This window comes from Pelophylax lessonae, assembly GCF_965119305.1.
Source record: "Pelophylax lessonae genome assembly, chromosome: 3".
In the NCBI taxonomy this organism is placed as follows: domain Eukaryota; kingdom Metazoa; phylum Chordata; class Amphibia; order Anura; family Ranidae; genus Pelophylax; species Pelophylax lessonae.
The window spans coordinates 574,200,440-574,219,808 of NC_138770.1; the positions used below are offsets into that span (position 1 = coordinate 574,200,440).

Below are 19,369 nucleotides of genomic sequence, written 5' to 3' on the forward strand. Positions count from 1 at the left end.
CGGGCGGCTTCTTCTCGGTCCCGGTGACCAGCGGCGGCATCTCCACGAGTCCTCCCAGCAGCAGCGGCGGCGGCCGGGCGGCTTCTTCTGAGTCCCGTGACCGGCGGCGCGTCTCCACGAGTCCTTTCGCTTCTGCCTCCTCCTCGGCTAATGGCAAGGAGTTTGCCTTGCAGCCAATCAAGAAGCACGTATTGGACGCGCTTCCTGATTGGCCAGGAGGAGGATCGGTGTGACAATAGCGAATTTTCATTCGCTATTGTCACACAATGGGTGGGATCGGGACGCTCTGCGCCCCGGGTCCACCCTTTGCATCGCCCTATTAGAGCCTCTGGCTCTAATCAGGTGATGCCAAAAAAAATCCCATTGAACTCCATGCGCCCTCTGTACACCGGCCACCACTTGATTGGGAGTCTTTTACAACCTTATGTGGATGGATTCCAAGGGATGCCCCTCCTATCCAGTCACACAGGGAGACTTGCTCAGGCACTCACCTTCTTCCTCCTCCCCCCCCTCAGACACTCACCTTCTTCCTCCTCCCCCCCCTCAGACACTCACCTTCTTCCTCCTCCCTCCCCCCTCAGGCACTAACCTTCCTCCCCCCTCAGGCACTAACCTTCTTCCCCTCCCCCCCTCAGGCACTAACCTTCTTCCCCTCCCCCCCTCAGGCACTAACCTTCTTCCTCCCCCCCCCCTCAGGCACTAACCTTCTTCCTCCCCCCCCCCAGGCACTAACCTTTCTTCCTCCCTCCCCCCCTCAGGCATTAACCTTCCTCCTCCCCCCTCAGGCACTCACCTTCTTCCTCTTCCCCCCAGGCACTAACCTTTCTTCCTCCTCCTCCCCCCAGGCACTCACCTTCTTCCTACTCCCCCCCCAGGCACTCACCTTCTTCCTCCTCCTCCCCCCCCAGGAACTCACCTTCTTCCTCCCCCCCAGGCACTTACCTTCTTCCCCCCCCCCTCAGGCACTAACCTTCTCCCCCCCACCCTCAGGCACTAACCTTCTTCCCCCCCCTCAGGCACTCACCTTCTTCCTCCCCCAAGGCACTAACCTTCTTCCCCCCCCCTCAGGCACTAACCTTCTTCCCCCCCCCCCCCAGGCACTAACCTTCTTCCCCCCCTCAGGCACTAACCTTCTTCCCCCCCCCTCAGGCACTAACCTTCTTCCCCCCCTCAGGCACTCACCTTCTTCCCCCCCCCCTCAGGCACTAACCTTCTTCCCCCCCCCCTCAGGCACTAACCTTCTTCCCCCCCCTCAGGCACTCACCTTCTTCCTCCCCCCCAGGCACTTAACCTTCTTCCCCCCCCCTCAGGCACTAACCTTCTCCCCCCCCCCAGGCACTAACCTTCTCCCCCCCCCTCAGGCACTAACCTTCTTCCCCCCCTCAGGCACTCACTTTCTCCCCCCCCTCAGGCACTAACCTTCTTCCCCCCCCCTCAGGCACTAACCTTCCTCCCCCCTCAGGCACTAACCTTCTTCCCTCCCCCCCTCAGGCACTAACCTTCTTCCCCCTCCCCCCCTCAGGCACTAACCTTCTTCCTCCTCCCTCCCCCCTCAGGCACTAACCTTCTTCCTCCTCCCCCCCTCAGGCACTAACCTTCTTCTCCTCCCCCCCCCTCAGACACTAACCTTCTTCCTCCTCCCTCCCCCCCCTCAGGCATTAACCTTCTTCCTCCTCCCTCCCCCCTCAGCATTAACCTTCTTCCTCCTCCCCCCCTCAGGCACTCACCTTCTTCCTCTTCCCCCCCCAGGCACTAACCTTCTTCCTCCCCCCCCCCCCAGGCACTCACCTTCTTCCTACTCCCCCCCCAGGCACTCACCTTCTTCCTCCCCCTCCCCCCCAGGAACTCACCTTCTTCCTCCCCCCCAGGCACTTACCTTCTTCCCCCCCCCTCAGGCACTAACCTTCTCCCCCCCCCTCAGGCACTAACCTTCTTCCCCCCCCCCTCAGGCACTCACCTTCTTCCCTCCCCCCCAAGGCACTAACCTTCTCCCCCCCCCCTCAGGCACTAACCTTCTTCCCCCCCCCCCAGGCACTAACCTTCTTCCCCCCCCCCCTCAGGCACTAACCTTCTTCCCCCCCCCTCAGGCACTAACCTTCTTCCCCCCCCCTCAGGCACTAACCTTCTTCCTCCTCCCTCCCCCCTCAGGCACTAACCTTCTTCCTCCTCCCCCCCTCAGGCACTAACCTTCTTCCTCCTCCCCCCCCCTCAGACACTAACCTTCTTCCTCCCTCCCTCCCCCCCTCAGGCATTAACCTTCTTCCTCCTCCCTCCCCCCCTCAGGCATTAACCTTCTTCCTCCTCCCCCCCTCAGGCACTCACCTTCTTCCTCTTCCCCCCCCAGGCACTAACCTTCTTCCTCCTCCCCCCCCCCCAGGCACTCACCTTCTTCCTACTCCCCCCCAGGCACTCACCTTCTTCCTCCCCCTCCCCCCCCAGGAACTCACCTTCTTCCTCCCCCCCAGGCACTTACCTTCTTCCCCCCCCTCAGGCACTAACCTTCTTCCCCCCCCCTCAGGCACTAACCTTCTTCCCCCCCTCAGGCACTCACCTTCTTCCCCCCCCAAGGCACTAACCTTCTCCCCCCCCCCTCAGGCACTAACCTTCTTCCCCCCCCAGGCACTAACCTTCTTCCCCCCCCCCCCCTCAGGCACTAACCTTCTTCCCCCCTCAGGCACTAACCTTCTTCCCCCCCCTCAGGCACTAACCTTCTTCCCCCCCCTCAGGCACTAACCTTCTTCCCCCCCCCCCTCAGGCACTAACCTTCTTCCCCCCCCCTCAGGCACTAACCTTCTTCCCCCCCCTCAGGCACTCACCTTCTTCCCCCCCCAGGCACTAACCTTCTTCCCCCCCCCTCAGGCACTAACCTTCTTCCCCCCCCCCCTCAGGCACTCACCTCCTTCCTCCCCCCCAGGCACTAACCTTCTTCCCCCCCCCCTTCAGGCACTAACCTTCTTCCCCCCCCCCCAGGCACTAACCTTCTTCCCCCCCCTCAGGCACTAACCTTCTTCCCCCCCCCTCAGGCACTAACCTTCTTCCCCCCCCCTCAGGCACTAACCTTCTTCCCCCCCCCCTCAGGCACTAACCTTCTTCCCCCCCCTCAGGCACTCACCTTCTCCCCCCTCCCCCCCTCAGGCACTAACCTTCTTCCCCCCCCTCAGGCACTAACCTTCTTCCCCCCCCCCCTCAGGCACTCACCTTCTCCCCCCCCCCCTCAGGCACTAACCTTCTTCCTCCCCCCCCTCAGGCACTCACACTCTCCTTCTCCCCCCCCCGGCACTCACATTCTTCTTCCCCCCCCCCCCGGGCACTCACATTCTTCTTTTTCTCCCCCCCCCCCCCCCGGCACTCACATTCTTCTTTTTCTCCCCCCCCCCTGGGGGTGGAGGCGGAGCCAATGCTAGGCGGCAAGGAGAGGAATTTGAAATCCTCCTCCGCTCCGAGAACCTCTTCTGCTGTCACATGAGGAGAGGAGGAGGATTGCATTGGCTCCGCCTCCCTCTGTCTTCTTCTGACTGCAGCGCTGAGGTGAGCTGAGAGCCGAAGGAAGGAGGAGCATATTTGACACTCGGGGCTAATAATTAAAAACGATCCACCACGAGACCCGGGGCTTTTTGGGGGCACACTCGGGGCTGAAGCCCCGGTCAGCCCCCCCCCTGCCGACGCCACTGATCAGGGGTATATAGGGAAGCCAAAAATAGGGCCAATAGGTCTGCATGGGCTTTGTAAAATTCCACCAGCAGGCCATTCGGACCAGATGCCTTACCCATGGAAAGGGAGTTAATCACAGTGAGGACCTCTTTGGTGAGGATCGGGCAGACCAAGTGAGATCTCTCCGAGAGCCAGCCCAGGGCTATCAGGTCCAGGAGGGATGTCAAACCCTCAGGGCAATGACCAGAGGATGGTGGTATACAGTACAGGTTTGATAATAGTCTCGGAATTTACCAAGTATCGCCTCTGGCCTCTCCTGTGGAAGAGGTAGGTTCAGGGATCAATGTAAGGGGAACATAATGGTTGGACATCACCGCCAACAGCTTGCCACTCCTGTCTCCCTGCTCAGAGAATCTTTGCTTTGTGCTGTAGAGCTCTGGCCTTGCGACCTCTGTTAAGTGAAGGTGCAGATTACGTTTGGATGCCTGCAATGCCTCAAAGTTTTTGACAGAGGGGTTTGACCAATATTGGACAGATGCTTTCTCAATTTCTCTTTCCAAGGTGGCCGTGGTGGCAGTTTGCCACACCTTAACCACTTTAATTGAAGAGATGTAATGACCTCTTGTGAAGGCCTTGAAGGCATCCCATACTATATTAGGAGAGGATGACCCCACATTAGAGTCCCAGTATTCCTGCAGGATTTGTGGGGTTTGCTTTGAAATGTCTGTTTGAGAAATCCAATGGGCACCGAGGCACCACATGGAGCTGTTGCGGGAAGAGTGAGAACGACAGTGTGACAGACATGGGGCTATGACCCGAGAGACCATTAAGTAAATAGGCAATGTTTACAACATTGTCTATCACAGAGGGGTTAGCAAATGCATAGTCAATTCTGCATGATGTTTTACAGGAGGTAGAGAAGCATGAAAATATTTTTTTGGAAGAATACTTCACCTCCAAACCTATCACTGGGCTGAAAGCGCCCAGTTGACCAACTCTCCACAGAAGGATTTGGGTGGCATAGGCTTATCTAGGTCTGGGGAGAGGATGGCATTTAAATCACCTAAAAATAGTATTTTTGCAGGACAGTAAGGGGTGATCCTCTCCAAAATAGTGTATAGTACCTCAGGCTTAAAAGGTGGGATGTATATATACCAGCTAGAATATACCTCTTCTGCCATAATGTGAGCACCAAGAGTACATATCTGCCATTGGGGTCTGTATAAACTGACTCGACAAAACATGGAAGTGATTTGTGTATCAATACTGAGACAGCTCTAGCATGGGTTGAATAAGGCATTGGAAAGCTTTCTGCACACAAGGCTTCTTCAGAGTCTGCAGTTTGCTGCCCACCAAATGCGTCTCCAGTAAAATCAAGATGGAGGGATTACCCAATTTGATGTATTGGAAAAGGGCTGCCCTCTTGAACTTAGAATTGAGGCCTCTCACATTCCAGGAGACCACAGAGAATGGATCTAGTTTATGTGCATACAATGTTCATTTTTATTGCACTTTTGTGATTTTAAATAGATTTGGTATATGATTGAAACATACTGCACCATGGGATCCTCTTTTGTTTCATTATGACTGCGACTGGAGTGGAGGTTTGGTGGACAGAGATCTAACATCCATCCTGTGGGATTCGTGTTGTGCTGTTTTTCTGGATACTAGGAGGATCAGCCATCTTGAGCCCTGTGCATTGCTTATCTCCTATCTGGTAAGGAGACTACAAGAGCACAGTGAGGTGCCGTGTGCTTATCTGCACTTTGGTGGTGGAAGACTTCTCTATCAAACGCTGCGATTTGAACTTTTAGTTTATGTGACGCCATGGTCCTGGTAGCATAAGATTTCGGAAGAGATTTTGGGCAGATTGGTGGACATCCTCCGGTGGGCAGCAACAGGGTATGAACCAATGCACATAAAACTAAACAAAAAAAAAGACAACAGACAAAACAGAAACATAACTCAATTAAACAACCCAAGCACAATGTGCTTATCCTACCATTTCCCAGCGCCCCCTAAAAACACATGAGGAGGACCAGGAAGCAGTCTGTACCCAGAACAGAACAAGAATTATAAGCTAACACCCAGAACAGAACAAGAATTATAAGCTAACGGTCAAAGTTAACTGTCCAAATATTCACTACGCTGACGTTCACTGCATAGGTAAATCTTCAATGCACCCAGGCTGCGGGCGAGAGGAAAATATCTTGAGAAAATACAGCTGGTGGTATGTAGCTGGGGTCCCTGCAAGTGTAACACACCGGGGGGGGCAGTGTCCCCTCAAAAAGGGGGTCAGCCATGATTGTAAATGAGTAGTTAGCACAGAGGAGCTGGAAAACACTATAGCATTGTGTGACTAAACATCCTGGCTCCAGTTAGTGGGCAGCTAGAGTTCCAGACTGTACACGGAGTTCGGCACAGGGATAGAATAATCCAGAACGTTCTTAGGTTCTGAGTCTCACGCAAAGGTGGGAGGCTTGTAATCAGGAGGATAAAAGTAGAAAGAAAAAGAAAGGGCAATAAAACATGAAAATCTCAAAACTGAAAAGGTCTATGCCCAGATACTTGCTGTGTCCCGGGGAGTAGAGACTCCTCTTGTCCAGGGGATCTACCATTGTAGGGGTTCAGCGGCTATCCAACCAAGAGGCTACAGATTCTGGGGTATCAAAGAATTTGGCACGATCGCCGTCTATCACATGGAGCTTACTGGGGTACAGAAGGCTAAATTTGAGGCCTTGTTCTCAAAGTCGCTTGAGGATTTCAGTGAAAGAGCGACGCCTCTGTTGAATCTCTGGTGAATAATCGGGGAAAAGAAGGATCTTGGCGTTATCATACCTGAGGTCTTGTTTCATCCGAGCTGCCGTCAGGATTCGGTCCTGATCCTGGTAGTTAAGTAATTTGAGGAGAAAACGGTTGTGGCGGTGGGGGTGGTGGGGGTACTCTATGGACTCTTTCCACTACAAAGCTGGCGGCATTGCAAGTAGGTCCAGCAGTGTGGGTAGGAAGGATTCTGTGATCTCTGCAGGCCTGGTACCTTCGGCCTGCTCAGGGAGGCCTAGTATGCAGATGTTGTTGCGCCTAAGCCAGTTCCCGGTGTCTATGGCCTTTTCCTGGAGCGCTTTAACCTATACCAGCAAAGCATGCAGCTTTCTGGAGTCAGATGTGGAGGTGTCTTCCAGCTGCGATATGCAGCCCTACGCCTCTGACATCTGCGATCTAAATTTATCCAGGTCCTGCCTTATAAGGCTGATGTCTGTAGCCAAGTAGTCACTCTTGACTGTAAGGTGTCCCTGCAAGCCTCAATGGCTTCTAGGATGTCCGAGGGAGAGGGACCTGCCGCCTCCTGCGGCCCCGGGGCTGCCTGTGTTATGATCGACATGGTGGTTGTGGGATGCCGCGTGTCCAAGATAGCCACCGACAGAGGAAAGACTGCTCAGAGGAGTTTTGAAGGAGCGCAGCTTCCCGGGTGACAGCGGAGGAGCCCGCGGGGTGCCGTTTGCCTTCCTGGAACCCAGGGTGCCTGAGGAGGGGTGCAGAGAAGAAGATAGTGAGCCCAAATAACTTACAGGATGAAAACAGGAATGGAGCACAGGTTTTGCATGTCCTCTCGGTCTCACATCCTGGCCATGTTCCCCCCCCAAATAATTCAATTTTAGTCTCAGCTGACCACCTTAAACGCATCTTAAAGATTCTGAGGTCACATGGGGGGGTTTCTCTGCAGAAGGGTCTGGAGTAGTGTTGAGCGAACACGGACTGTATTATTCGTGTTCGTACCGAATAATTGGATTTTTTGTACCCGAACACGGACACGGACACTTTACTGTATGTTCGGGTAAAAATCCGTGTTCGGTCGTTTTATTTCCGGGTTTTGCATGCTTTGGCGCTCTTTTCATGGCGGGCTTTCAACAGCCAATCAACAATCGTTTAACTGGTGTGCCTTAAGCCATCCCAGCCATGCCTGCAAATGTCTCAGTAGCTGTGATTGGCCGTCTGAAGCATGTGACCAAGTCTTTATAAGTTCGAGGCAGCCGCAGCGGCGTCATTATGCTGCTTAGATTCAGGGACAGAGCACACATCAACGTGCTGGCTGCTGATTAGGGAAAGATAGGCAGGAAAAAACCATTTGTGTCCGGATAGAATTGAGGGACAGGTCGGAGTGTTTAGGCAGGGCGAGTTGTAGGCATTTTAGGGATAGAGTCTGCTGAATTATAGGGTCAGTGTCTTCTACAAACTACAATCGATATTGCTGTGTGGGGGGTGGGGTCTGCACTCAATCCTGATCTACGATCTCTTCTCAATCCTGTTAGGGACAGAGTCTGCTGAATTTTAGGGAAACTGTGTTCTACAAACTACAATCGATATTGCTGTGTGGTGTGGGATTGGAGATAGGCAGGTGTCAGTGATCCACATCCATTTTTCTGTGTGTGAGCTGCAGTGAACACAATCTTTTTGGGCTGCAGTGAACACAATCTTTTTGGGCTGCAGTGAACACAATCTTTTTGGGCTGCAGTGAACACAATCTTTTTGGGCTGCAGTGAACACAATCTTTTTGGGGTGCAGTGAACAAAATCTTTTTGGGGTGCAGTGAACACAATCCTTTTTGGTGTGCAGTGAACACAATCTTTGTGGGGTGCAGTGAACAAAATCCTTTGTGGGGTGCAGTGAACACAATCTTTTTGGGGTGCAGTGAACAAAATCCTTTTTGGGGTGCAGTGAACAACATCCTTTTTGGGGTGCAGTGAACACAATCTTTTTGGGGTGCAGTGAACAAAATCCTTTGTGGGGTGCAGTGAACACAATCTTTTTGGGGTGCAGTGAACACAATCTTTTTGGGGTGGAGTGAACAACATCCTTTTTGGGGTGCAGTGAACAAAATCCTTTTTGGGGTGCAGTGAACAAAATCATTTTTGGGGTGCAGTGAACACAATCTTTTTGGGGTGCAGTGAACACAATCTTTGTGGGGTGCAGTGAACACAATCTTTTTGGGGTGGAGTGAACAACATCCTTTTTGGGGTGCAGTGAACAACATCCTTTTTGGGGTGCAGTGAACACAATCTTTTTGGGGTGCAGTGAACACAATCTTTGTGGGGTACAGTGAACAGAATCTTTGTGGGGTGCAGTGAACACAATCTTTGGGGGGTACAGTGAACACAATCTTTGTGAGGTGCAGTGAACACAATCTTTGTGGGGTGCAGTGAACACAATCATTGTGGGGTGCAGTGAACTCAATCTTTGTGGGGTACAGTGAACACAATCTCATACTGAAGGTTTGAGGGTGCTGCCTGTTCCATACTCCCCCTACTCCTCATCTAGCCTTTTAGGGGTACAAACAATAGTAATTGGGGCCTAGTGTGGTTGTGTACGTGTGATATACATACACTTTTTTGGGATCATATTTTCTATTCCGCTATTTAATCAAAAACCTTTGGGGATCAGTTAAATTGGGGGATAGTCTGTGTTGGTACGTGTGAGAGAGATCCACCTTTCCAAGTTGTTGGGGTTCATCTCATACTTCTGAAGGTTTGAGGGTGCTGCCTGTTCCATACTCCCCCTACTCCTAGCCTTTTAGGGGTACAAACAATAGTAATTGGGGCCTAGTGTGGTTGTGTACGTGTGATATACATACACTTTTTTGGGATCATATTTTCTATTCCGCTATTTAATCAAAAACCTTTGGGGATCAGTTAAATTGGGGGATAGTCTGTGTTGGTACGTGTGAGAGAGATCCACCTTTCCAAGTTGTTGAGGTTCATCTCATACTTCTGAAGGTTTGAGGGTGCTGCCTGTTCCATACTCCCCCTACTCCTAGCCTTTTAGGGGTACAAACAATAGTAATTGGGGCCTAGTGTGGTTGTGTACGTGTGATATACATACACTTTTTTGGGATCATATTTTCTATTCCGCTATTTAATCAAAAACCTCTGGGGATCAGTTAAATTGGGGGATAGTCTGTGTTGGTACGTGTGAGAGAGATCCACCTTTCCAAGTTGTTGGGGTTCATCTCATACTTCTGAAGGTTTGAGGGTGCTGCCTGTTCCATACTCCCCCTACTCCTAGCCTTTTAGGGGTACAAACAATAGTAATTGGGGCCTAGTGTGGTTGTGTACGTGTGATATACATACACTTTTTTGGGATCATATTTTCTATTCCGCTATTTAATCAAAAACCTTTGGGGATCAGTTAAATTGGGGGATAGTCTGTGTTGGTACGTGTGAGAGAGATCCACCTTTCCAAGTTGTTGGGGTTCATCTCATACTTCTGAAGGTTTGAGGGTGCTGCCTGTTCCATACTCCCCCTACTCCTAGCCTTTTAGGGGTACAAACAATAGTAATTGGGGCCTAGTGTGGTTGTGTACGTGTGATATACATACACTTTTTTGGGATCATATTTTCTATTCCGCTATTTAATCAAAAACCTTTGGGGATCAGTTAAATTGGGGGATAGTCTGTGTTGGTACGTGTGAGAGAGATCCACCTTTCCAAGTTGTTGGGGTTCATCTCATACTTCTGAAGGTTTGAGGGTGCTGCCTGTTCCATACTCCCCCTACTCCTAGCCTTTTAGGGGTACAAACAATAGTAATTGGGGCCTAGTGTGGTTGTGTACGTGTGATATACATACACTTTTTTTGGATCATATTTTCTATTCCGCTATTTAATCAAAAACCTTTGGGGATCAGTTAAATTGGGGGATAGTCTGTGTTGGTACGTGTGAGAGAGATCCACCTTTCCAAGTTGTTGGGGTTCATCTCATACTTCTGAAGGTTTGAGGGTGCTGCCTGTTCCATACTCCCCCTACTCCTAGCCTTTTAGGGGTACAAACAATAGTAATTGGGGCCTAGTGTGGTTGTGTACGTGTGATATACATACACTTTTTTGGGATCATATTTTCTATTCCGCTATTTAATCAAAAACCTTTGGGGATCAGTTAAATTGGGGGATAGTCTGTGTCGGTACGTGTGAGAGAGATCCACCTTTCCAAGTTGTTGGGGTTCATCTCATACTTCTGAAGGTTTGAGGGTGCTGCCTGTTCCATACTCCCCCTACTCCTCATCTAGCCTTTTAGGGGTACAAACAATAGTAATTGGGGCCTAGTGTGGTTGTGTACGTGTGATATACATACACTTTTTTTGGATCATATTTTCTATTCCGCTATTTAATCAAAAACCTTTGGGGATCAGTTAAATTGGGGGATAGTCTGTGTCGGTACGTGTGAGAGAGATCCACCTTTCCAAGTTGTTGGGGTTCATCTCATACTTCTGAAGGTTTGAGGGTGCTGCCTGTTCCATACCCCCCCTACTCCTCATCTAGCCTTTTAGGGGTACAAACAATAGTAATTGGGGCCTAGTGTGGTTGTGTACGTGCGAGATACATACACTTTTTTTGATCATATTTCCTATTCCGCTATTCAATAAAAACCTTTGAGGATCAATTGAATTGCGGGATAGTCTGTGTCGGTACGTGTGAGAGAGATCCACCTTTCCAAGTTGTTGGGGTTCATCTCATACTTCTGAAGGTTTGAGGGTGCTGCCTGTTCCATACTCCCCCTACTCCTCATCTAGCCTTTTAGGGGTACAAACAATAGTAATTGGGGCCTAGTGTGGTTGTGTACGTGTGATATACATACACTTTTTTTGGATCATATTTTCTATTCCGCTATTTAATCAAAAACCTTTGGGGATCAGTTAAATTGGGGGATAGTCTGTGTTGGTACGTGTGAGAGAGATCCACCTTTCCAAGTTGTTGGGGTTCATCTCATACTTCTGAAGGTTTGAGGGTGCTGCCTGTTCCATACTCCCCCTACTCCTCATCTAGCCTTTTAGGGGTACAAACAATAGTAATTGGGGCCCAGTGTGGTTGTGTACGTGTGATATACATACACTTTTTTGGGATCATATTTTCTATTCCGCTATTTAATCAAAAACCTTTGGGGATCAGTTAAATTGGGGGATAGTCTGTGTCGGTACGTGTGAGAGAGATCCACCTTTCCAAGTTGTTGGGGTTCATCTCATACTTCTGAAGGTTTGAGGGTGCTGCCTGTTCCATACCCCCCCTACTCCTCATCTAGCCTTTTAGGGGTACAAACAATAGTAATTGGGGCCTAGTGTGGTTGTGTACGTGTGATATACATACACTTTTTTTGGATCATATTTTCTATTCCGCTATTTAATCAAAAACCTTTGGGGATCAGTTAAATTGGGGGATAGTCTGTGTCGGTACGTGTGAGAGAGATCCACCTTTCCAAGTTGTTGGGGTTCATCTCATACTTCTGAAGGTTTGAGGGTGCTGCCTGTTCCATACCCCCCCTACTCCTCATCTAGCCTTTTAGGGGTACAAACAATAGTAATTGGGGCCTAGTGTGGTTGTGTACGTGCGAGATACATACACTTTTTTTGATCATATTTCCTATTCCGCTATTCAATAAAAACCTTTGAGGATCAATTGAATTGCGGGATAGTCTGTGTCGGTACGTGTGAGAGAGATCCACCTTTCCAAGTTGTTGGGGTTCATCTCATACTTCTGAAGGTTTGAGGGTGCTGCCTGTTCCATACTCCCCCTACTCCTCATCTAGCCTTTTAGGGGTACAAACAATAGTAATTGGGGCCCAGTGTGGTTGTGTACGTGTGATATACATACACTTTTTTTGGATCATATTTTCTATTCCGCTATTTAATTTAACTGGGCCTCCATGCGAGACCTGTGTGCCTTGTTGCGCTGTTTTGAGTACTCCACCAACATGGCCAGTGGCAATGACGCCGTTCTCAGCTTAACTATCCCACTTCCATGCCTCCTTGAAAAAACAATTCGGGCGATGATGGAAGAGGATGTGGCACAGGATGAGGAGGAGGAGGAGGATGAAGAGGTAACATTTCCAAGGCTTTCAGGGCAGTCATTCGCAAGGGGCTCCGAGGGTGGGTTCCTGCACACGCAAACGCCAGGGACGCAATTGTCCAGCAGGGGCACAGTTCTGGAGGATGAGGAGGATGAGGAGGAGGAGGAGCTGGAGGAGGAGATGGAACCATGTTCACAGCAGGGTGGCACCCAGGCCAGCTCATGGCCATCACTGGTGCGTGGCTGGGGGGATACAGAGGACACGGACGATACACCTCCCACAGAGGACAGCCTTTCGTTGCCTCTGGGCAGCCTGGCACACATGAGCGATTACATGCTGCAGTGTCTCCACAACGACCGCCGAGTTGCCCACATTCTAACTTGTGCTGATTACTGGGTGGCCACGCTGCTGGATCCCCGTTACAAGGACAACGTACCGTCCTTAATTCACTCACTGGAGCGCGATCGCAAGATGCGCGAGTACAAGCGCACGCTGGTAGACGCCATGCTGCTGGCATTCCCATCTGACAGCGGGGCCACAGTGGAAGCACAAGGCAGAGGAGGAGGAGGAGGAGGTCGCCAACGCAACCAGGGCACCGCCAGCACCTCAGAAGGCAGGGTTAGCATGGCCGAAATGTGGAAAAGCTTTGTCAGCACGCCACAACAAACAGCAGCACCAGCAGCTCAGATGGAACGTCTTAGCAGGAGGCAGCATTTTACCAACATGGTGGAGCAGTATGTGTGCACACGCCTACATGTAGTGAATGACGGGTCTGCCCCCTTCAACTTCTGGGTCTCCAAATTGGGCACATGGCTTGAGCTTGCCCTTTACGCCTTGGAGGTGCTGGCGTGCCCTGCAGCCAGTGTATTATCTGAACGGGTATTTAGCACGGCTGGGGGCGTTATAACAGACAAGCGCAGCCGCCTGTCCAGAGACAATGTGGACAAGCTCACGTTCATTAAAATGAACCAGGCATGGATCCCACGGGACTTTTCCGTACCTTATGCAGAATAGCAATGGATACCGACCTTACCCACCCATTGTTCCATTTTTGCTCTTTCTCACTCTTTTGGGGTGTACCCTCATTTAAAATTTTTGAAAAGAAGCAGTGTTGGCTACCTCGTCCTCCTCCTCAGGGCCAGATTAATGTAGGGGCTATTGGAGCTGCAGCTCCAGGCCCCTACCTTTTATATAGGCCCCGGGTTGGCCATATTCACTGTTACCGCTCTTCTGTCACTTGTAAACACAGAAGTCTGGCTTCTATGCTCGCTTCCCCAGGCAGCACCCTCAGAACCTCCCCACACAGCGTGAAGGCCGGACAAGGAGGGACAGTTGGCGATGCATGGATGTGTTTATGGGCTTCAGAGACAGCATCCCATGTTGAATTAGGCATGCATGGCTGCACCCTTCCTCCTCTGGGTGCATGGCAAGGCACGGCCCTTAAGGCCCTTCAAAATCCTCAGCACCAAGCCCATGATGCTGTTAATCCGGCCCTGGTCCTCCTCCACCGCCGCTTCCACCTACACCGCCCATAGGTGTGCGCAGCCTATTGCATTAAGGTGTGCACCCCAAAGTTGAAATACACATGCATGTGTTTGCCAGCAGGGAGAGTAATGTATCGGGGCCATGTACCTGTAGGCAAGGAGAAATAGAGCAGAGCAGGTCCCAGGGAGATCTTTCCCATCTCCTCACTGGCAATGCTATGTGCCCTAGGTGATTAGGGTGTGCCCAGGCACACCCAGCACACCCTGTGCGCACGCCTATGTCACCGCTAGGCTTGTGACGGTATCAGATTTTCATGCTGCGATTAATTGATTAAGGTTTTGCCACGGTATACGGTATTATCACGGTATTCTATTATTAAATTTAAATTATTAAATTTCCACCTCACTTCAATTTCATTGCTGAATTTAGGGGCTTTGGTTCACTTATGCACATTATTATATAGTCAGTCAGTACAGACTCTGTGAACCAGGCCTAAAATAGGTCATCAAGCAGTGTCTGGCCTAACTGGTGATAACTGGTTCTGGCGCTCGGCTCCGATCCGATGGCCTGGTCATTAAGAGGGCAAATCCTTGTGGTCAAGAAGTGGTTAAACCTGAAGGAGGTGTTGTTTATAAATTACTTTACTATTGCTTTAGGCCTGGTTCACATGTATGCGGGTTGGTGGTTCACATTTGCACAGGCATAGCAGCCCATTGATTTGAATGGGCTGCTATGCCCTCATTTTCCGCAGAAAAAAGGTGCATGCAGCATTTTTTTAAAATTCAGTGGCCTTGAAATCCATCCTGCTTTTGCACCATGCGACTAACCTGCAGTTCCTGCTCTGGCAAGCTTTCTGCATTTTTTGTATACGTGGGCACGGCATTTAAAAATAAACAGTTTGCGTGTGCAGCAACGGCAGGTAAGTCGCATGGTGCAAAAGAAGGATGGATTTCATGGCCACTGCATTTTTTTAAATTCTGCATGCACCTTTTTTCAGCTGAAAACGCAGGCATAGCAGCTCAAGCCCATTCACATCAATGGGCTGCTATGCCTGTGCAAATGTGGGCCCCCAACCCGCATACATGTGAACCAGGCCTAAAGCAATAGTAAAGTCATTAATTGGTTAAACCTGCAGGAGGACCGGTGTTTTTATCTATTAATGACTTTACTATTGCTTTAGGCCTGGTTCACATGTATGCGGGTTGGGGGCCCACATTTGCACAGGCATAGCAGCCCATTGATGTGAATGGGCTTGAGCTGCTATGCCTGCGTTTTCAGCTGAAAAAAGGTGCATGCAGAATTTAAAAAAATGCAGTGGCCATGAAATCCATCCTTCTTTTGCACCATGCGACTTACCTGCCGTTGCTGCACACGCAAACTGTTTATTTTTAAATGCCGTGCCCACGTATACAAAAAATGCAGAAAGCTTGCCAGAGCAGGAACTGCAGGTTAGTCGCATGGTGCAAAAGCAGGATGGATTTCAAGGCCACTGAATTTAAAAAAAATGCTGCATGCACCTTTTTTCTGCGGAAAATGAGGGCATAGCAGCCCGTTCAAATCAATGGGCTGCTATGCCTGTGCAAATGTGGGCCGCCAACCCGCATACATGTGAACCGCCAACCCGCATACATGTGAACCACCAACCCGCATACATGTGAACCAGGCCTAAAGCAATAGTAAAGTCATTAATAGATAAAAACACCGGTCCTCCTGCAGGTTTAACCACTTCTGGATCGCAAGGATTTGCCCCTTTAAAGACCAGGCCATCGGATCAGAGCGCCAGGACCAGTCATCACCAGGTAGGCCAGACACTGCTTGATGGCTATATAATAATGTAATGTGGGCTGCTAGGCGTGTGTGTGTGTATATATATATTTATTAGAGCTGCACGATTCTGGCCAAAATGAGAATCACGATTTTTTAGCTTGGAATAAAGATCACGATTCTCTCACGATTCTCTGTGTAACAAAAAAAAAAAAAATTGGGATAACTTTACTGTTACGTTTTTTTTTTTTTTTTTATTCATTAAAGTCTAATCATTGCGTTTGAAAGACTGCTGTGCAAATACAGTGTGACATAAAATATTACAACAATCGCCATTTTATTCTGTAGGGTCTCTGCTAAAAAAATATATAAAATGTTTGGGGGTTCTAAGTACTTTTCTAGCAAAAAAAAAACTGATTTTAACTTGCAAGCAGCAAGTGTCAGAAAAAGATCCAGTCTTTAAGAGGTTAAACTTCCTTTCTCCCTGGCAGAGGGAAGGAAAAGATACAAATGTAATCATTTTTGTTTATAGTTAGGAGACTTAATGCTGAAAGGTGTTAGCTGAGTGAGTGAATGAGTCATCCAGCTCACTGAAATGTATCAATTCACAAGTCAGGCAGACTTGACAGAGAAACTCGGTATTTTAAAAATGCCACAATAACAATACCGTGGCTATGCAATACCGCGATATATCGAATTACCGAAAACCGGCATATGTCTAGTCACCGCCACATCCACCACCACCTCAACCTCCCTCCTACTCCATATGGGCCTCGTCCTTCAGAGATGAAGAAGAACATTGTTTTATTTTTCTGTTTTTTTTTGTTGTTTTAAGTTATTTCCCTATCCACATTTGTTTGCAGAGCACTTGCCATGCTCTTAATTACGTTTTGCTGCCATTTGCAGCACTCTAGCCCTTTCCTTTGGTGTTTTAGAGCCATTTTAGTGCCTTAAAGTTCGGGTCCCCATTGACTTCAATGGGGTTCGGTGTCCGGGAAAAGTTCGGTAAAAGTCCGGGACACGGACCCGGACTTTTTTTTAAAGTTCGGCCGAACCCGTCGAACACGGACATCTAGGTGTTCGCTCAACCCTAGTCTGGAGCACTTGTCAGGATGGCAGGAAAATGGATAGGGTAAAATACCATCAAATTCTTGAGGAAAATCTGCTGGCCTCTGCCAGGTTGTCAATAGGAAGCAGGTTTACCTTCCAACATGAATATGACCCAAAGCACACAGCAAAAATTACCACACAGTGGTCGAAGCAGAAAAATCCCAGATCCCAGACTTAAACCACATTGAAAATACATGGAATGACTTGAAGACTGCAGTCCACAAATGGTCACCATCACATTTAACTGAAATTGAGCAGTTCTGCAAAGAAGAGTGGGCAAATATTGCAAAGTCTAGATGTGCAAAGTTTGTAGAGACATATCCCAACAGTCTAAAAGCTGTAATTAAAAGCAAAACGTGGTCAAACACAATACTAACATAAGGAGGGCGATCCTTTTTCCAACTCATTAATTTTTTTTTTTTTGAATTTTCTTTTTCTTACATGTTATATCTTTCACTTGGATGTTATAAGTTGCACTAGTAAATACAGCTGGATAAAACAAAAACTGTTTCTGTCTTCATTTCAGGCTGCAAAGAAACAAAATGTGATTATTTTAAAAGGGGTGATTCTTTTCTATACCCACTGTATATTGTGCCCATTTGCATTGCTAGAAGGCTAGAATTCTCCTTTAAGAATACAAAGCTGGGTAACAGCTCTCACACACCATCTTCCAGAATGCCTGTCTATTTGTAAGAAAAACTACAACAGAAACCCTAATTGCAGCATAGGCTTAGTCTGATTTGCCTTCTGTAATCCCCATAAATCTTCCCCATGGAGACAGATTATCCTTATCACGGTACTAGCATATTTCATGTGTAAGTCTTATAGCAGAGATGGAGTTGGGAATATCTTGGTCTGCTATTCAAAATGCCCCTAAGTCCCAATACAGTAACACATTACTGCTAGTGATCTCACTTGTCTGGAAATGCTATCTCTCTTCAGCTGTGAGCGCAGCAACTGAGCCTCCTCTGCTAATCGACTGATTTCCTTCTGCAGGTCTTCCATTTGCTTCTGATGTTCCCTGGAGAAGTGATAGAAATACACACAAAAAACAGATACCTTTACAAACTACAAGTACATTTTCAGAATTTCAGTTTATCTACCTTTGTATTGTATTTGTTCTGATTATCAGCTGTAGAAATTCGCAATGAATCATATGAAAATCCTGCCAGTAACTAGGAAAGTACTTCTAATTAAGGGAAGGAGGTGGTTGAGGTTGACCACTGCTGAGTGCAGTGCATTATGTGTAATAGCTATGCCTAAAAACCCAGAATTAAAAGAGAAGTATGTCCAAAGCTTTTTTTAGCCATACTTCTCTTGTGGGTCACATGAGTACACTTACTTTTGTACTCCTGTGACCCAGAATCAGCTGATAGCGGTCTATTGCCCCTCTATCAGCTGACGAGTCAGAGCTGCTCCAGGCTAGGGACAATCTTGACCATATTGTTGGGATCCATCCAGCTGCCTGATTGACAGTTGGCTTTGCCTGTCAGTGTGCAGCTGAAAGCCAGAGTCAGAGCCAGCTGTAACCTCCTCTCCTCAGCCCAGTGCTCCAGTGAGCGATAGAGGAGCAGAGTGGAGAGCAGTGACTGACAGTCACTGCTCTCTACTCTAAACAGACCAAAAATTGAGCGATCCTATGTCGGACAGCTGCAGTATCCCTCCAATGCTGCAGCATAGAGGTGAGTATGGATGTTTGTTTTTTCATAATCACATGCCATTGCCCATAGTGACTTTTTCTATTTTTTGAGCGCTGCGGCCCCATTTATTCCTATGGTGTTGTGGAAATTTTATTAGGACTAGTGTGGACATTTTTTCAGGATGTATTTTATTTACCTCGTCATTATGGCTTCCATTGTCGGTTTGCTTGCAATACGCTGTACGGGGGAACGGGCATTGAGGAAAGACTACTGACAGTGAAAACCTTCCCCTAGATGTGTAGACGCGTTCGCTTTACATAGACATCTCCGCTGGCGAACACTCCATGCGCAGGTCTGTTTGCCAGTAGAGAGTTATGTGTATTGCGGTGAAGAGTTCAAGGATCAAGCAGCAAGGATATGACTGCCACCGGGGGCCCCTGTATATTGTGCAGATTTGTTCGCTCGGCGGGGATATGTTTGCTCTGTGAAGTCAATATCGTTTTGATATCTATCTGCCTTTATGAAGGAAAACACGCTCATGTCTTTCTACTGTGCCTGATTACCATAGTGGAAACAGCATGGCTCTTTCCCTGCAGATAGCCTCATGTCTTTGGGAACAGTAGTATATTCCTAATAGGCATTGTTCTCTGAGCCTTGCTGAGTAGGATTCACGCCAGTAGTAGTGGCGGGAATACATGCACGAGTTTGATCAGAGCAGCGTTCATGGTTCTACACGCTGGTTTAATCATGACACGACACGTGGGTTTCATTGATAACTACGTTGTGCGGATTTCAATGCACCAACGGCAGGAAGCCACGCCCTTTCTATTGTATATGTAAACAGATGTGTCATTGGCTGAGTCTATGTGAGTAACTTATGTAATGTA

The 19,369-nt window shown here is 48.8% G+C and overlaps 1 protein-coding gene across 1 annotated transcript in view; it reads right to left on the reverse strand.

Annotated features, from left to right (window-relative positions):
- Positions 1-19,369, reverse strand: part of LOC309551274 (uncharacterized protein) — a 107,947-nt gene that overhangs the window by 28,826 nt on the left and 59,752 nt on the right. Inside the window, exon 6 of the mRNA XM_082251800.1 lies at positions 17,758-17,863. Within this exon, the coding sequence (XP_082107926.1) occupies positions 17,758-17,863 (106 nt within the window). The remainder of the gene's footprint in view (positions 1-17,757; positions 17,864-19,369) is intronic.